The sequence below is a fragment of the Thermobia domestica genome, chromosome 15 (assembly GCF_964235325.1).
Source record: "Thermobia domestica chromosome 15, izTheDome1.hap1.1, whole genome shotgun sequence".
In the NCBI taxonomy this organism is placed as follows: Eukaryota; Metazoa; Arthropoda; class Insecta; order Zygentoma; family Lepismatidae; genus Thermobia; species Thermobia domestica.
In genome coordinates, this window is record NC_137468.1 from 61962386 (window position 1) to 61980829 (window position 18444).

General features: G+C 35.8%; 3 protein-coding genes across 3 annotated transcripts; all 3 read right to left on the minus strand.

Annotated features, from left to right (window-relative positions):
* Positions 1–574: 574 nt before the first annotated feature.
* On the minus strand, positions 575–1099 carry LOC145671508 (uncharacterized). Its single transcript, XM_081740696.1, has one exon. It carries the CDS (start codon positions 1097–1099, stop codon positions 575–577), a length of 525 nt encoding a protein of 174 aa, XP_081596822.1.
* Positions 1100–1104: 5 nt separating this feature from the next.
* Positions 1105–1560, minus strand: LOC145671509 (uncharacterized). The gene has a single exon (XM_081740698.1). The coding sequence runs from the start codon at positions 1558–1560 to the stop codon at positions 1105–1107; it is 456 nt and encodes a 151-aa protein (XP_081596824.1).
* Positions 1561–1717: 157 nt separating this feature from the next.
* On the minus strand, positions 1718–5512 carry LOC145671510 (uncharacterized). The gene is made up of 2 exons (XM_081740699.1): positions 4849–5512; positions 1718–4608 (listed from the first exon to the last, which is right to left on the minus strand). The coding sequence occupies exons 1-2, from the start codon at positions 5510–5512 to the stop codon at positions 1718–1720; spliced, it is 3555 nt and encodes a 1184-aa protein (XP_081596825.1).
* Positions 5513–18444: the final 12932 nt, after the last annotated feature.

Consider the following 18444-nt stretch of genomic DNA (forward strand, 5'->3'; position numbering starts at 1 on the left):
CAATCCATTTTGAAAGTCGGAAAGCTGATTTTTCACAAAAGACTATTGTACAATATGAATGTATATATTTATAACTTCACTAAAGTACAATAACAATGTTAAAAACAATATTCATACTAGTGGACTGTAAGGCTTGATTCGTACACCACATGAATGCAACCAAATATAAATTCACTGTATTTAATGATTACACCTTCAGTTTGCACACAAAAATAATACACGAGAATAAACATATTCACAAGGTCTTTAGTTGTAAATGTTTGTAATGCGATGGCTTACTGTTTGTGCTATATTGTACGATGTTCTACATGATATATGGTCCACCAAACTGTATGCTCTTGCTGCCTCCACATTCACACTATTCCACCAAACAATAGAAAAGCGTTAAGCAACTTGAACACTGTTGCCAGCTAAAGGCACACACACTGTTAAACACACAAATAATCCCAAACATACTCCCCCCTGTTGGTCAGCTAAGGTCTGACCAAATAAAACAAAATGATACATATAAAAAACGAAACAAACACAAAACTTGAAGAACTGTACTTATTTTTAGATTACTCAAATCTCAATTCTAATCCTTGTTACATGGTAATGCAACTAGTTTCTTGATGGAACGTTTATATGTTCCAGTTGTAGTATGAACTGTCACTACACGAACTAAGAAATCCTTTCCTGGGAACACTTTTTCAATGATGCCCAATTTCCACTGCAATGCAGGAACGTTGTCTTCAATCGGCAAAACTACATCTCCGACCTTGAGATTGTATTGCGGTGAAGTTGTCTTAGAGCGTTGTTGAAGACCATGTAAATAATCTCGGGACCATCTCTTCCAAATGTGTTGTTTTAGTTGTTGTATCTTCTGCCAACGAGATAAGCGGTTGTGTGGTAGATCGGTAAGGTTAGGCTCTGGTAAAGCTGTAAGTGTTTCTCCAATTAAGAAATGTCCAGGGGTGAGAACACTAATGTCGTTAGGCTCACTTGATAGCACTGTAAGTGGTCGAGAGTTGAGACAGGCCTCAATCTGTGTCAGTAATGTTGCAAACTCTTCATATGTTAACACTGCACCCTTTGTAATACGAACTAGATGGTATTTCATTGATTTTATACCGGCTTCCCCATTGATTTTATACCGGCTTCCCATAGTCCTCCAAAATGCGGCGAATTTGGTGGTATGAAGTGCCACTGAATTCCTTCGGTCGATGCAAAATCATGAACTTGAGAACTAAAAGGATCTGATGAAAACAGCTGATACAATTCTTTCAATTCGTTGTTGGCTCCAACGAAATTTGTGCCATTGTCGCTGTATATATTGAGACATCTTCCTCGTCTGGCTATGAATCTGCGTAAAGCTGCTATGAATGACTGCGCACTAAGATCTGTTACCAATTCCAGATGTATTGCCTTGGTGGATAAACAAACAAATAACGCAACATATGCCTTACGTACAGATCTATTTCTAACTGCTCCTGATTTTATGTAAAACGCTCCAGCGTAGTCCACGCCTACGTTTAGGAATGGTCTGGCTTGCTGCACACGAGCTGCTGGCAACTGTCCCATAAGTTGTTTTGAACCACTGGCTTTTAACTTGAAACATGTGAAGCAATGATGGATCACTTGTTTTACTACCTGTTTGCACCTGATGATCCAATATTTCTGGCGTAGTGATGATATTAATAATTGGGGTCCAGCATGAAGTAATCTTAAGTGTTCTGCTTCAACTATAAGTTTTGTCAAGTGTTGGTGAAGGCAGAACTATTTGATGTTTGGCGTCAAATGGAAGCTGACTATTCTCCAATCTTCCTCCAACTCGGATCATGCCTTCACTATCTAAAAATGGATGTAAATTGTTCAATTTACTTCTTGACGGAACAATGTTTCCATTACGAAGATGCTGCAATTCGCTGTGAAACCCAATTTCTTGTGTCCATTTGATGCAAACATGGAGCGCTGTGTGGAGTTCTTGTACTGAAAGACCTTCTGTTAGTTTGTTTTGCTTGTGTCTGATGTTATGAACAAAACGTCTACAATATGCTATTGTCCTAACTAACCTTGACAATTTTGAGAATCTTGTTATGGTTTCATTGCACCAATTGTCTAAAGTGACTGTCAATGTTATGGTTCCCTTACTCTCTGGAACTTGATCTGGTTGCAGTGAATCCTTACTTGTGACTGACCAATTAGATTGTAAACTAGAAAGCCATTGTGGACCGTGCCACCATAATGAATTGTCCTTTATGGAAACTGCATCTATTCCTCTTGAAATCAAATCTCCAGGGTTGTCTGAAGAAGTTACATGTTTCCAACAGCTAACGTCAGTTAAGTCTTGAATTTGAGCTACTCTGTTGGCCACGAAAGGTTTCCATTTGTTGCACGGAGAAGCTAGCCATGCCAACACGATTTGGGAGTCAGTCCATAGATGGACGCTACTTATGTTCAATTTTAAATTCGGTAAAATCTTGTGAACTAATTTTGCCAAAACAACTGCTGCGCATAACTCCAGACGTGGGAGAGTGATTTTCTTGACTGGGGCCACACGTGATTTAGCACATAATAACTTAACTGATATTTCTCCTTGTTGATTGATCGATCGCATATAAATGCAAGCTCCATATGCTCTTTGAGAAGCATCTGAAAAACCATGGATCTGAATCTCCGCTATGTTTCCTTCAACGAGTACATATCTGTCGAATTTAATCTGATTGATTAATGGAAGTTGCTTGTACAATTTAGTCCATTTCTTTGCTAATTCCATTGGTATACTGTCGTCCCATTGAACCTTTTGCCGCCACAATTCTTGCAAAAATATTTTGTATGAAATGACAACTGGTGAAATTATTCCTAATGGGTCGAATATAGAGGCAATGATTGAAGCAACCTGGTGTTTAGTAATGCACTCTTGAACCTTCATTGTTGACGTCTTGCTTTCAACGAGAAATATATCCTTATCTGGATGCCATGACAATCCTAATGCCTTGACGCCTTGGCCTTCGTGGAACTGGATTGGACGTTGCACTTCTCGAAGCTCTGGCGAGATGGATTCCAATAATCTTGGATCATTCGAACTCCATTTTCTAAGTGTAAAACCTCCCTTTCCCAGTAACTCTATCAATTGCTTCTGGACCTCTACAGCTTGCTGTATGTTGCTCATGCCACTACAAACATCGTCAATATAGAAATCTCGACGTAATATTTCTGCTGCTACAGGGTAATTATGCTCTTCTTCGTCTGCTAATTGCTGTAGGCATCTTGTGGCCACAAATGAAGCACATACCGTACCATACGTTAGTGTTTTCAACTCAAAAACTTGAATTGGTTCATTTCTAGATCTTCTCCACAATATACGTTGTAATGGCGTGTCTTCTGGATGAACAGTGACCATGCGATACATCTTAGCGATATCTGCAGTGAATACCACCGAATGAGTTCTAAAGCGCAAAATGATAGAAAACAAATCTTGCTGTATTGTAGGACCAACTAAGAGAATGTCGTTAAGGCTTTTTCCGCTGTCAGATTTTGCTGAAGCATCAAATACCACACGGAGCTTCGTTGTAGAGCTTGTGGGCTTAAAAACTGCATGATGTGGCAAATAGTATGCAACGCTGACGTCTTCCTTTTTACTCTCATCTATCCTTACCATGTGACCAAGATCTTGATATTCTTGCATGAATTCCGTATATTTAGCTTCAAAATCCGGGTGTTGATCGAATCTTCTTTCCAATTGCTTTAATCTAACCAATGCCTGCTGATAAGAATCGCCTAAAACTGTACGGTCTTCAAGCAAAGGCAATCGTACAATGAAACGCCCTGTATGATCTCTTGTTGTATTCTGAACGAAATGTCGCTCACATGCAAGCTCTTCGCTTGATCTAGGTGTAACAGTAATTTCTTCTAGTTCCCAGAATTTTTGAAGTTGTTGCTGTAGATCTATATTTGTCTTCACAAAACATGTTGTTAATGGAATATGGGGGTCACGTTCTTGAGGAATGCGTCCTGCCACGATCCATCCCAATTCTGTCTCCTGAAGCACTGGAAAATCACCTGGCCGTGTTTTGTGTCCTGACTTCATAATTATGTAGAATACTTCCGCACCTAAAAGAATATCTATGTCTCCAGGCGTATTAAAAGTAGGATCTGCTAGAACAGTGTCCTTGGGAATGTTCCAAACGTCATAATTAATTCTTTCTTCCGGTAGTTTACTTGTAATGTGAGGGAGAACTGAACAACTTATATTGAATGAAAATGTGTTAACACATGAATGGACACAAATATCTACAGAGTACTTTGTATTAGAAATTGCTTGATTTATACCTTGAATTGGAGTATACTGTCTATACCGTTTGATGTTCAATTGTTGCACCAAATTCTCTGTTATGAAATTGGTCTGACTAGCACTGTCTAGAAGCGCGCGACAAGGAACCAAATTTCCCTTGTTATCCCTTACTTTTACTATTGCAGTAGATAACAACACTCTTGCGTTAGGCCTAGCCTTTAATGCACAATATGACACTTGCCCTAAATTTTCACTGGAATCTGAGTTGTTACTACGCTCTTGCACCACGGCACTGCTTATACTTGGAAACCGCACTGATTTGTCTTTTGTTACGTCTACATGCAATAATGTATTGTGCTTTTTGGAACACTTTTTACAACCTCTCGATTTACAATTCTTCAAAAAATGATTACTTTTCAAACAATTCATGCATAATTTATTTTTACGAATGCACTCTAATTTTTGGCTGTGTCCCGCATTCACAAAAGACGAACAAGAATATAAGGGATGCTGGCTATTACAAAATTCACATGCATTTGGAAATGTTGATAAATAAGTCTTTGATGACTGAATACCTTTTACTTGCTTGTTTTGTACGCTACTACCCTGCTTCACACCATCAATACTAGTTCTCATGTTCTCAAGCACCTGACAACGTTTCTCGAGAAACGAAAAGAATTCTGATAAAGCAGGAAAATTAGAATTCGTATTTTGAAGCTCCCATGACTTTCTAGTAGTTGCGTCTAATTTTGATACAAAGTGTTGGGTCAAAATTACGTCTGTGAGGTTTACGTTTGGCTCAAGTGCTTGTAGCGCATTTATATTGCTAGTAGCTGTATTTATAAAAGCGCGAAGTTCACTTACATTTTCTTTATACACTGGCTTGATTTGTAGTATTTCGTGAATGTAAGAAGAAGCAATTAGCTTTTTATTTGAATACCTGTCAACGAGTAATTGCCATAATACTGAATAATTTGTTTCGGTAATTGGTAAATTTTCAATTAGGTTTAACGCTTCGCCCTTAAGAGAAGTTCGGAGGTACTGAAACTTCTGTACTGTGGAAATGTCTTTATTCTCGTGAATAAGAGATATAAAAGTGTCCTTATATGATAACCAATGTTTACAGTTCCCGTCAAATGCAGGCAACTGTATGACCGGTAATTTAACTTGTGCGCTACTGCTAGTGCTATTATTAACAGCTGATTCTTTATTTCCATGTTTTAAAACAAGTGCTTGCATTTGAGCCTCTAAAGAAAAATACACATTTTCAATTTCTGCACGAGCGTTTACTGCTTCCGCTTCGGGTTCGATTTGATCAATTTCAATAGTATCTTGCACCTCCTGCAACTTTGACCAGACGTTATTTAGATGTTTTAAGCGTGCACGTATTTCTTCTATATTGCCTTCATTTGGATCAAAGGCCTGAACAAAAGTGTTTATTCTTGTTAACTGGCCTCTGTATGCAGATCTTTGCCTTAAAAGACGCTGGTGTGATTCACTCATGATTAAATGCTACGCAGAAATATGAAGAATAAAAAAACTACTGACCTGAAGATGATGTTTTTTCTTTCTTTTTTTTACCTATGAAATATACTCCAGAAGCCTGGTCCTGGTACAACAGCTGTCCGCCTACACAAAACGTGATTATTGTCCAACGTACGTGATAACACCACATATAGGTCGACACAAACACATTTCTCCTCACAACAGCACAGAACAATTCTCAGAAATCTTTGCACTCATGTGGCCCGGATAGGACCAATGTACAATGTGAATGTATATATTTGTAACTTCACTAAAGTACAATAACAATGTTAAAAACAATATTCATACTAGTGGACTGTAAGGCTTGATTCGTACACCACATGAATGCAACCAAATATAAATTCACTGTATTTAATGATTACACCTTCAGTTTGCACACAAAAATAATACACGAGAATAAACATATTCACAAGGTCTTTAGTTGTAAATGTTTGTAATGCGATGGCTTACTGTTTGTGCTATATTGTACGATGGTCCACCAAACTGTATGCTCTTGCTGCCTCCACATTCACACTATTCCACCAAACAATAGAAAAGCGTTAAGCAACTTGAACACTGTTGCCAGCTAAAGGCACACACACTGTTAAACACACAAATAATCCCAAACAACTATACATGAAGGACTAAACGAAGCGGTATGCGTTGCTGTCTATCTGCTGCATAACTCAGCAATTGAAAATTTGTTGGTTACCATGTTCTTGGCTCACACCCTTCATATCAGGGTTAGCAAAAACCATGGTTCTTATTGGGAAAAAAAGTTTTTTTTTGTTTAAATAATTTACTGTATGTATTTATATTAGATAAGGACAGAAATTTGCTTGTTTCTCCTTGGTGTTATTATGCAACAACAAGGTTATGCTGGAAGGGGTCACACAAGGTAAAGCGGAATCCAAACCGTTTCTCGGCTTACATCCAAAAGAAACTGTGCATTTGGACACGAACCCGAGACTAATTGGTCACAAATGCTATTGCCGACTCACTCACGAGGGATTCCTGATAAAAATACGTTGTACTGATCTTTACATAGGCCTACTTGTTAATATAATTGTCAAGAGTCATTTCAGAAGGACAAAAAGATAAACAGTTACACAAGTAAAAACATTATACAGAATTATATACAAATCGGGAAACTCCCGCCTTAGCCATTGGAAAAATCCTGCTATTACTTTAAATGTATTTGTATGTAAAATTTTAAGGTCAACGTATCATAATCACTACACTAAAACTGAGGTATTAAATTACAAACTTGGTATGTAGATATCATTCAATAAAATAAAAACCAAGTCAAATCCAAGCTGATGTTGGAACTACGTAAGCAGTTGATAAATTTTGTCAATTTCTATCAATATATCTAAGCAATCTTGGCTTCTTTATAAAACAACAGGCATTCATTCAAGTAGAAATATATATAATTTGGTTTCATTTCGTATGTTTATCGGGAAGTTCGGGATTCAACCCAGCATTCGACCATTCTGACAAAGCTTTTCTTCATTCCACCTGTGAAGTAGAAATAGTGCGTGTACTGTGAGTTGGCCGACTTCCCTTCTTATTGTTTTTAAATCGTTATTATTACTAATTACCTGCAGTGACAGTTTTGCGAAGGTTAGAGGGGCGGTCTTTCGGACTGAAGCCTGTTCCCCAAAATTACGGAATGTCTAAAACAAAGGAAATATCTATTAGTTATGCCTTTACTCATAAACTTTAAGCTCCCGTCAAATAAAAATTACGGATGTTTAGAAAAACTAAACATTAGTAAGAAAAACCCTCCCAAAATACTCTTCTAAATCCGCCACTGATTCTCAGTATAAAATGATCTTCAAGGTTGTATTCGGAAAATTATCGCTAAATATATAAACGAAACGAACTATTATGCCTGTACTCATAAACTTGAAGCACCTCCCAAATAAAATTAGGACATTTTAGAAAACGAAACAATCAGAGAAACCCCTCCCAAAGTACTTTTCTCAATCCGCTACTGATTATTTGTATAAATTATTGCTAAATTATCCGGAAAATTATTGCTAAATCGTTGCACAGGTACAGTATAACAGAAATGTGGAAGTACGTTTTGACGGATATATTGAAAAACGTACGCTTTGACGGATATATAGAGAAACATAAGTTTAACTTTTGCGCTAGAAGCTCGAGTACTAAGCTCTTAGAAGTGAAACACGGATGACAAACTATAATGACCTAGAGAAAAAAATGTCGATAACTCAAAAGTTAAAATAAAGTTAAATAACCTCTAAAATCCCCCCCCCCCTAAATACTACAGTCTTCATGTTAGCTTTAATTCGTAAAACATGTGTTCCATCCATCTTAATGGTGAATTTCAGAGCGAAATATGGCATTTAGGTCATGGAATTCTTATCTAACTATAGAATATACTATAAGAAAGCTATTTAGATAGAAAAATCATGAAAATGAAAAAAGCCAAAATTTCCAAAATTCTCGTTTTTTTTTCAAAAAAGCCGGCTTTTTATGTAAAAAAAACCATCGATTCAAAAAAGCCGGCTTTTTTGCATCTCTAATCATAGGGCATATCGAATGATGTAATCCCTGTGATCCCAGTGGTCTCCCTAAAGGGGTCTTGTGGGCTAACTTCAAAATTTCAATGTCCGACCGGACAACGGTTCGGGCGTACGATTGACCTACCCAATGCTGTTTGGAAGGCAGACTTCATGCATAGAGAATTGGTGCACTAAGTTAACGCGGATGGCCACAGTTTCATTTTGATTAACTATTAGCATTCATGTCATATTGTGAGCTTGAGGGACGAAACGGTGTGTACGTATATCCCGAAATGCTTTCTGAATAACCAGCACGCATTGCATAAAAGTTTCTCTTTTTTTAGTCACTACAGCGTCATCCTTACAAACAAATGTTTCAACCACACCATACCTATTTGTAAGGTTAGCGTTAATTTACGAATTAAAGTAGAGTTCTCGTTTGAACTTTCACTTTACTTTCCACCCCACTCACATAGAGAGCGCAGGGAGAGATTATTTTGCAGGACTTGGATTTCTCTCTATATATTATGGCAATTTTACTCTAATATTTTTATCTCTGTTGTATTATTCTCGAACCTTGGAACGCCCCCGTGGTTTTCCTATTTAATTTTCGTTATTTTCATTTATGTCTAACCATATTCATACTATAGGCACTAGACGTTTTCTTAGACACAATCACCATGTCTTTGCGATCATTTTGAAAACGGTGTCTCATGTCGAAAATTTTCTTACAGAAGCTGTTTGATATTAATTTGTCTATGTAACGTGATGTTACTCGCTTCAAGCTGCTATTTGAAATTTTCAAGTTGGCCCCGGATACCTTTAGGTTAGCCCTTGGAGTCACCCCGACAACACCTCTCGATGTGCCTTACGTCAATTAGCTACTCCAGTTTTTCTTTTGTTGGTTTATCTCCAATCGCTTTCATATTACGGGTACTAAACCTTTTCTCTGACACGGATACTAGGTTTCGGCGGCCTTTTGAGAACACTGCCATTTCACATCAATCGTTTTCTCCTGCAATATGTTAGATTTTGCAAGATTTATCGAACGAGGTACCACTCGACTCATGTTACTATTTGAAATTTTGAAGTTAGCCCCCAAGACCCCTTTAGGGAGACCACTGGGATCACAGGGACCACACCGTTCGATATGCCCTATGATATTTACGTATTTCAATTTTGTTCCATTCATTTACCTTCCATGGTTTTCACACTACGGGTACTGGAGTTTCCGAACTATATTATGGCGGCTATTTTGAAACCGGTGCACAATATGGAACATCTTTTGGTACAGCGTTACTTAGTTTTCCAAGACCTTTCGAACGAGGTATTACTCGACCCATGTTCCCATTTGACATTTCAAAGTTACCCCCATTTAGGGGGGGGCGGGGTACTTTTGGCGGAATTTGGTTTCCCCCTTAGCAATATATAACGTGTACTTGAAACATTTCTTCTATGTTCTGTCATTTTTCAGATATTTCCGTGGATTAATTAAAATGGCCCACCCTATATATATATATATATATATATATATATATATATATATATATATATATATATATATATATATATATATATATATATATATATATATATATATAACATATGGGGCCTACTGTATTCTGTTAAGTAATACATACAAGCAAAAAAAAGTAATTTCCAGCAGGCGTTGAGAAATTTTGAAGGAAATAGTTGTTGAAAATTTGTATGATGAACAATAAAACAAGAATAGCGTAAGTTCAGTCTTTCTTAAACGTACCTCGTGTATATAAATGAACATTTTTTATTCCCTATTGCAGTTTTCGCTCTAAGGGGATCAGCATTGGAATCGGAAGTAACAGATTTCTTCGGCTTTCGGTTTTCTAGAAAAGTAAGGGGATGTAGATTTAAGTAATGATATTATTGCGATACTCAACCTATATCAGAAAACCACTTCTCGTTATCTATTATCGTTTATTATCCGTTATAGTAAACAGTGTTGAAGCTGGAAAAATTGATTTCTACTATTTCCGATTTGAATAGAGGGATGGAGATAAAGAAAATCTATCCTTGGGTTCTTAAATACACAACAAAAAGTTGGCATATTTTTGAAACTCGGGGGGGGGGGGGGAGAATATTTTGCTTATATTTCGTGTTCTCTTGCTTCATTTTCTGTATTTTTTATGGTTTAGGTAGGTAGGTTAGGTTAGTTTAGGATAGTTTGGGTTGGGTTAGGTTAGGTTAGGATATTTGGATTTGGGGGCCAGAATTCTTTCCTTAAAATTCTTACTTTCTTCCTATATTTTCTGCGTTTTTGATGGTTTATGGTAGGTTAGGTTAGGTTAAGTTAGGTTAGTACTTAGTAGTTACACTTACGTAACATCAGCTCATTTCTACTATAAACATGGTGATTTTCTCTGATTTTGGCCCTCACTTCCAAAATTATCCCCTAAAAGTTATATTTGATGTATATCTCTCTATAGAGATCTGTATTGAAACCGAAAATTGAAGAGGGCATGTCGGGAATGGAGAAGAGTTGTGACCCTTCTAGTTGTCGCTAACTTACTTGAACTAATTTGATAAGTTAGTCACTAAATTAAAATGAATGAATTTCTGAATTTATTTTCTGTTATCTGTATATTTAGCTATTGGTTAATTAGCTGAATCGAGACTCTCACGAGCTTCCTCTCTATTTATTCATTATTTGAAACTAATTTTTACCTGATTTCTACTGCTTTCTCGTTGAAAAATCGAAAATGTTTTCGGAGCAAAACTAGCGTGGTGTTGCTCGAAGCTTTTCCCAAGTAGAACAACAGGAAGACGCGCCATAATACTAAGGCGTCAGACATAGTTCCAATCAGAGCAAAGAATTTGGCAGCGGAAAATATAAAACGAATAGAAAATAGGAGAAACTGGATAAAACCGGATTTTGGGAGAATATGGGCATCTCAGAGGGACGAAGGGGCCTAAATTATTCTGACAAATATCAGATTGGTGGACAATTTCGGAAATTTCTGTCCAATTGCTGACCTATGTTTTTGTATCGCATTAAGTTGTATAATTTCAATAATCATCCATTTGAAATGCCCATATACAGAGTTTACAATGAAATAATATATAAATGAAGAAATTATTCCCCAGAATATAATTCTCCCTAGATTATTCCGAAGCCCCCGTATTAAGGGTCTTCACTACAGCAAAGTTAAACTACCGCTAATTTTAGAGTTTTTCTGTAATATCTTCAAAACAAATAAAAATATTCGAAAAGCAGAAACGCACAGTGCATCGACCAATAGACAAAAATGAGAAAAGGAACAATTTTCTTCGGACTTGCAAATAGCACGGAATGAAGCACAAATGATTCACAAGACAGAAGTCCCTAGGCACAAACTTATGACAACCCGTCAGCCCACAGAGGGCGCGCGTAAAGTTACCACATTAGACCGACCCGAGTCGAGATGATACTCTTACAGATGACAATTCGCATGCATAACTACTATACTAGACCGACCTGAGTCATTATCTCCACAGCGATCGCACTGGTGTTTCAGACCGAAGCGAAAGTTGAGACCTTTTGCCACTAGTGGGCAGTTATAGCACAGGTACATTCTTTCCTTTACGACGAACGATTGGTAATCATTTTTTACTGGTATATTTGTAATATCTCAAAAAAGCCTAAACATGTCTTGAGATCTCTGCAGGAATATCTTCCTTTAATGATTTCCTTTGGATTCAGCAATAGTGTGTGTGCAAGTGTCCGCAATATTGACTGTAGTTAGTGAAATTGCGAAAGAAAACACCATGAAAAACAAGGACATTTTTAAAAGATGGATAAGAACCACCAGTGCTAGTCGGAAGAAAGCGGAAACTATTCAGGCTATTTGCAGTCGTTATAAAGTTGAAGACGTCACGGAAGATGTGTACAACAGCTTAGAGAAATTTAGTAAGTTATTAATATGGCCTTGAGCAAAAAAAAAAAAAAAAAAAAAAAAAAAAAAAAAAAGGAGGATGTCGCACAGAGTTTCGTCGGTTTTCCTAGCTAAAAATAAAGAGTGGTTTGATCGTGCATATACACTTCCGAACTATGTCTCAACAGTGATAACTATTCGGTATCACAGCAACGTGCAGACCGATGTAGCTTACTCTACTCGCGGTAGAACCAGTAAACAGTTCGCAGAGTGTTCAGTAAAAACAAAGAAAAGGCGCTTAGATCCTCTTGTAGCGACTAAATCGGCAGAGGAGCTTGCCTTTGCTGCCAAAGAATCTTCAGTGAAAGTAAATACACTAAGAAATGACGAATAGTTAAAGGATTGTCGGTTTTGCGGAAGAAGCTTTAGAAGCCGTCCACAAAGTCTTCCGTTACTATAGGCTACATCTTATAACTTCTCTCTTCAATACTTATTTAGACCTAATGAAGCATATGCTTTTTCTATCTGACCCTATTGTCTCCTCCAAGATACAGATTCACGCAAAGAAAAGGAGGACAGATACGGATCTGGAAAGTTATTTCAAGACTGATGCTTCTAATGCTGTCCAGCTTCATAATTCTGTCGCTATGGAACTTGATTACTTAGACAGTGAAGGTACTGGCTGATCTTTAAAAAAAAAAACTCTAGAACTAATTTAGTCATTTCATGAACTGCTTTTCATTATATTTTAGTGTTATGTAGTTTTGAGTCGTATGGGTTCGTGTTTACGAGTGCCGTAAACAGGAAGGGCTTTATGCAGAGTCGTTTTGACGTATGTTTAGCGTCATACTAAACGCCTGACTACTGCAGGAAACATATGTTAGTTGAACTCTTTAGTATGACACTAATCACACGTCAGAACTATTCTTCATAAGGCCTTAAGTGTCTAACTTAATTTTTTACGTCCCTGGACGGGATATTATTTTCTATATCAGTACAGTTGTCAAGTTCGATAACTTCAAAAACAACTTTGCTTCAGTCTAAGTGAGCAAAGAACGTCTTGCGACACAATAAACATGTAATAAAAGCTTCAGTATGATTTGTTTTATTTTTGTCCACTACTCCCATATGCTCGACGCACTGTGAAACGTAGTGAACTAGACAATACGATTTTGCATGTAATACCGTTATCACAACTCATCTATTTGCTTTTGATTTCCAACTGTAGATAGATTTAGCATTTTTTGCGGGTTCTGTAAATAGTGAAATACCAAAAGCAGATAGGTGAATTGTGGTAAAGGTATCATACCCAAAATCGTATTGTCTAGTTCACTACGTTTCTGCTTTTCGAATATTTTTATTTGTTTTGAAGATATTACAGAAAAACTCTAAAATTAGCGGTAGTTTAATTTCGCTGTAGTGAAGACCCTTAATTTTAGTTTGAGTAAAGAACAAATGAATTTACTACATAGACCGAAAATTATGTGTTGAAAAATCTACAGTACACGGTACGTTAGGAAAGTATTGGGTCCCTCCAAACAAAAATTTCATTTCCTTGTCTGTAATGGCGCATTACAAAATGGTAAGACATCTACAACTCCAGTCTTAGTGGATGTGGAACCTTTCTTGGACGCTGAATCTATTTCAAAAATCTTCGATGTTATCTATTACTCTTTTCACCTGGAACGTTCCGTGTTGAAACCGGAAATAGATTTCTCACACTTCCAGTTTGAATAAAGAGATAAAGGCGGAGATAAAGCTAATTGTTGGGAAGCTGAATTCATTTCAAAAAGTTCTTCATAGTTATCTTTTTATACTGTTTTCCTTTCAAGGAAATCAACATTGAAACCAGAAATGTCAATAGATTTCTACCACTTTCGGACCATTTCCACTTAGTAGAAGAACAGAGTGGAGCTGAAACCAATTCATTTCAAAAACGCCGTTCGGAGGCTGGAAGACTTAGAGGTAGAGCGTTCACTTCTGGTGCTTGTGGTCCGTGGTTCGATCCCAGCTCACACCAATCTGGCCTTGTGATAGACAAATGTCGTGCGTGGGTTTTCCTTGGGGTTCTCCCGCTTCTTTCCACTTTCATTCATTCTCAATATCACAGTTTCCTTTAGTCTACACAGCATAAACGTGGGAGTAAAACAAAGATTTCACTTCAAAAGATCACTTCTAGTTATCTATTTCCTTTCTTGTTCGATGGCGATCAACGTTAAAACTAGAAATGGTTGACATCTATTATTTTCGGTTTGAATAGAGGAATATTTAAGAAGTTAGAACCCGTTCTTGAGACATTGAATTTATATGTTTTCTCTTATTATCTCTTAACAGTTTTACTCTGATACTTATAGCCGTTTTACAAGGCTTCACATACCTATGGATAGCGTAGTTTTTAAGTTTCTATTGTTTTGGCAATAGAGCATGTTAATTACATAAATAGCTGAACTTGTGCTGTCCATAAAGCACATTATTCCGGTACGAGCATGACTCTCCTTGCCACTTCCTCACTTTATCTTTTGCATGTCCCTTTGCAGAATCAAGTGAAGGAGAGCAAGTCACACAAACGAAGTGAATTGTTATAGGCAAACATATAAAAGTATCATTTTAATACATAAATGTCAGGGTGAGTTTGTTTCAAACTTGGAGAAGTAATATGTTATGTCAAATGGAAATATTGTCTCATATAAATCAATATCTGAGTGCTACTTATTGTGACTCTACAGGCCTTTGAAGTCGCCAACAGGAAATAGATTTTACCATTCCGATTAAAGCAAAATACCTGCAATGCCTGACAATCTGCTATACGTAGTTTTTCTACTGTATCAATCTTTGCAACGTCTTAGCGATAGTATTAATCTTATGGGTTCAAAACAATCCATAGAACGTTGAATAGAAAAAAAAAAAGCATGTGTTTTTGAGAATTCGAATAAGAACTGGCAAATCTTGGGATCAACTAGCGAAAAGGCAAGTTTTTAGTGTTTGAAGCTTCTGAAAGGCATTGTCCACATACAAACGTAGCATTTTAGCATAAAATTGAAAAACGAATTATTTTATTAGTGGCTATACTATATTTTATTTACCTTGCTATTGACTAATACAATACTTCTCTGTTTTAATCCTTACCTAGATATTAAAAAAAGGATTTTACTTTTTTTTCGGGAGAAGGGTGTGTTATTTTCCTGGAAAAAGAAAATTGCTATGGAAATTATTTCTATTTTTTTTTAGTTTTATTATTTTAATTTTTTGCTTTGGAAGTTTGCTTTTCCATTTTTCCTCTATCTCTCTGTGTTCCTTTTATCTGCTTTAATTTCCTCATAAATATTTCCTATGGCATTTACATGGTAACGAGATTTTTTCTCTTTTTTTTTTTATTCCAGCCAAGAATTTTCATTAGTGTTACTTGTGCTACTCCAATTTCGTCTTCTTCGGTCTCAGTCAGTAAAAAAGGCGGTCTTTTTTCTTTTTTTAAAACCAATTTCTTCAATGTTTTTATTTCTTTTTTTTTTCCTTTTCAAATGTTTAATGCATGCCAAAATCCACATAATGTATTATGTGTTTTTCTTTTCACTTTCTTCTTGTGTGGAATTTCTGTGTTTCTCCTTTTTTTTATAGCTCCTTCTGCTTCCATTTTTTCTTATTCCTAAGGATATAACAAAAAGTTCGTCGTAAATGTATGTATATTTTCTTCCTTACTGCCCGCTCTGCTAGCCGAAAAGATGTAAATATGTGCGCATAAGACTACGTTTTTACTCGGAAGCAATTTGCTGTATGGCATTGTCTACTCTGCAAGTCACGTTAAAACTAATATCTGTATTCATATGAAAAAGAAACAAAAAAAAGCTACTTGATGCAAGAATATGACTCAACTGCTTTTATTTAAAAAACAACAACAACAACAATCATCATCATCATCAGAGTATTCTACTGTCACTAGTGCCATATTTTTAAATTCGAGACGAGACAATAAAATTCGTGACAACACTAGTTCACCGGAGTATTTAGGTCTCAAACACTGTTTTAGCGTTACACGATTCATAGTATAAAAAGTGTAAATTGATAAAGCATTTATAAAACATAATGAAGATCGTTTATCAACATCTAACGATATAAACAATGCAAAAATGCGCTGCTTACATCACAGCAGCAGAAATAAGCTGTTTTGACGTGATGTCATATCATCGCTGCGCCTCCAAGAACAGCTATGTGACATTTTTTGTCGAAAAAGAGTTATGTCGTGCAAATAAACCTGAAAGCCGTCAGGCAGTATCCCTTATAATGTGGTAAGTGAATATTCAATTGTTTCGCCACAACAGTGAAAAAAATAACAGAAAATTAAAGGCTTCAGGTTCTCATCAAGTGCGTATTGATTAATTTATACAAATCCTCTATGTGCTTATAAAGTCGCAAAAAATAAACGAACATGTGCTACGTAAACACAGAAATAGTAATATAATATTGCTGAAGCAAGCTAAAGCAGAAACAATTTTATTATATTTTTCAAGTGTTTCCGTGTTATGTTTGGCAAAATTTTAAGAGTTCGAAATGTTTCTCTTGAAAAGTTCTTGTTTTAACACAAAGCGGTTCTTCGAGACGCAGCGATGATATATCGGTTTCCCTCTCTGTTCCGTATTGAAATGTATTGCAATCTTTTACTGTAAACTACAAATAAATTTAGTAGAATAGTGAAAGAAAGATGACAAAATAAGTAAAATACGTACTACATATAAAACTAAGGTGTTGATAAGACCTATTCTCCTAGTTTAGAATACACTAAACGTAATCTGTACTTTTCTATCATTACAAATATTTTAGATATGTATCTCAAAGATGATTTTATTACTGTACTAGACCAAAACATTCGGGTCTAACTACTACATCAATTCAAATAAAGAAATAAATATGTGCATATTAAGAATATCAAGGTCACCATAATATATTGCTACGTCTGCAATGACACTGCGCACACTTTTCCGGTTTTATCTGATAAACCGTTGACAAGCTGTCATAATGTACAGGATTGCGCACAAAAAAATTAAGCAATGTTGTTAGAGTGAAAATATTTCTTCTTCTGTTATGTTTGTATATATCTATGACTTTATTGACAAGTTGAATGTATTTGGGTCAATCTTGGTGCAGAAAGATCCTGGGAAACTAGCATTTATATCGAGCCTACTTGAATCCACAGTCTGAGTTAGGTAGGTACTGCAGGTGATTTTCCTTCATAAAGTTTTGCTTGTTAGCCAACTAATCAAAACAGTGAAATTAATAAACTTTCAGTAAACAAAATTGATTCCTCTGAGATGTCATTGCTTTTAGTACCAGATAATAGATGGCATGTAATAATATTTTTTTAAATAATAAAAGCTTTTAATTGTTAACAAGTAAAACAATTGATTTTACCTTGTTCAAAGTAATTCCAATCTGAATTGTTATTATACACATTTCGTTAATACTCTTCTAATATTGTGACATAAAACTTGGACAATAGTGGGAAGCATGCCTACTGTACTACATTATTATTATTATTATTATTATTATTATTATTATTATTATTATTATTATTATTATTATTATTATTATTATTATTATTATTATTATTATTATTATTGAGTATGTTTTTAATAATTGTTTTCTTCGTTTTATTTAGATTTCCACCTAGAATATGGGCTTCAGAGCCCTCAGGAGCTCCTCGAACGACGAATTGGGCGGAAGCATTCCATAAACATTACAATTAACAGTTCTATTCACCGAGTCCGGATATTTATCAGGTGATTTCAGCTTTGTTGAAGACGCAATCCGAAACAAAATTGAAATTAAGATCAATTGCGAATGGAGATACCAATACACAAAGAAAGGAAGATGTGAAGAGACATAATTTCATATTGAAACAGTATGAGATGCTTAAAAGTGGTGCATATTCAGAGTATCAGATAAGGAGAATTGAATTTCTAAAAACTGTAGGCTTAAAATTACAACCAAGAAAATTTTAACATGTAGATTGTAAATATAGAAAAACTTGGTTTTGGAGGTATCTTGTATTGCATTTACTGATCCAATTATATTTAGTTATTCCTCAATGTGCCTAAAGATGTTTAAAGGTGATACATATTCAGAGTATGAGATAAGGAGGATTACATTTCTAAAAATTGTAGGTTTAAAATTGGAACTAAGAAAATTTTAACATGTGGCTTATAAATGTAAATACTTGGTTTTGAAGATATCTTGT

What these genes read in the sequence shown, in the direction of transcription:
- LOC145671508 (XM_081740696.1), bottom strand. Translation starts at nt 1,099, where the DNA reads ATGAAATACCATCTAGTTCGTATTACAAAGGGTGCAGTGTTAACATAT.
- LOC145671509 (XM_081740698.1), bottom strand. Translation starts at nt 1,560, where the DNA reads ATGGGACAGTTGCCAGCAGCTCGTGTGCAGCAAGCCAGACCATTCCTA.
- LOC145671510 (XM_081740699.1), bottom strand. Translation starts at nt 5,512, where the DNA reads ATGCAAGCACTTGTTTTAAAACATGGAAATAAAGAATCAGCTGTTAAT. An exon ending in ACAAAACAAGCAAGTAAAAG is followed by an intron (nt 4,609 to 4,848) that starts GTATTCAGTCAT and finishes TATTGCATGTAG; the next exon opens with ACGTAACAAAAGACAAATCA.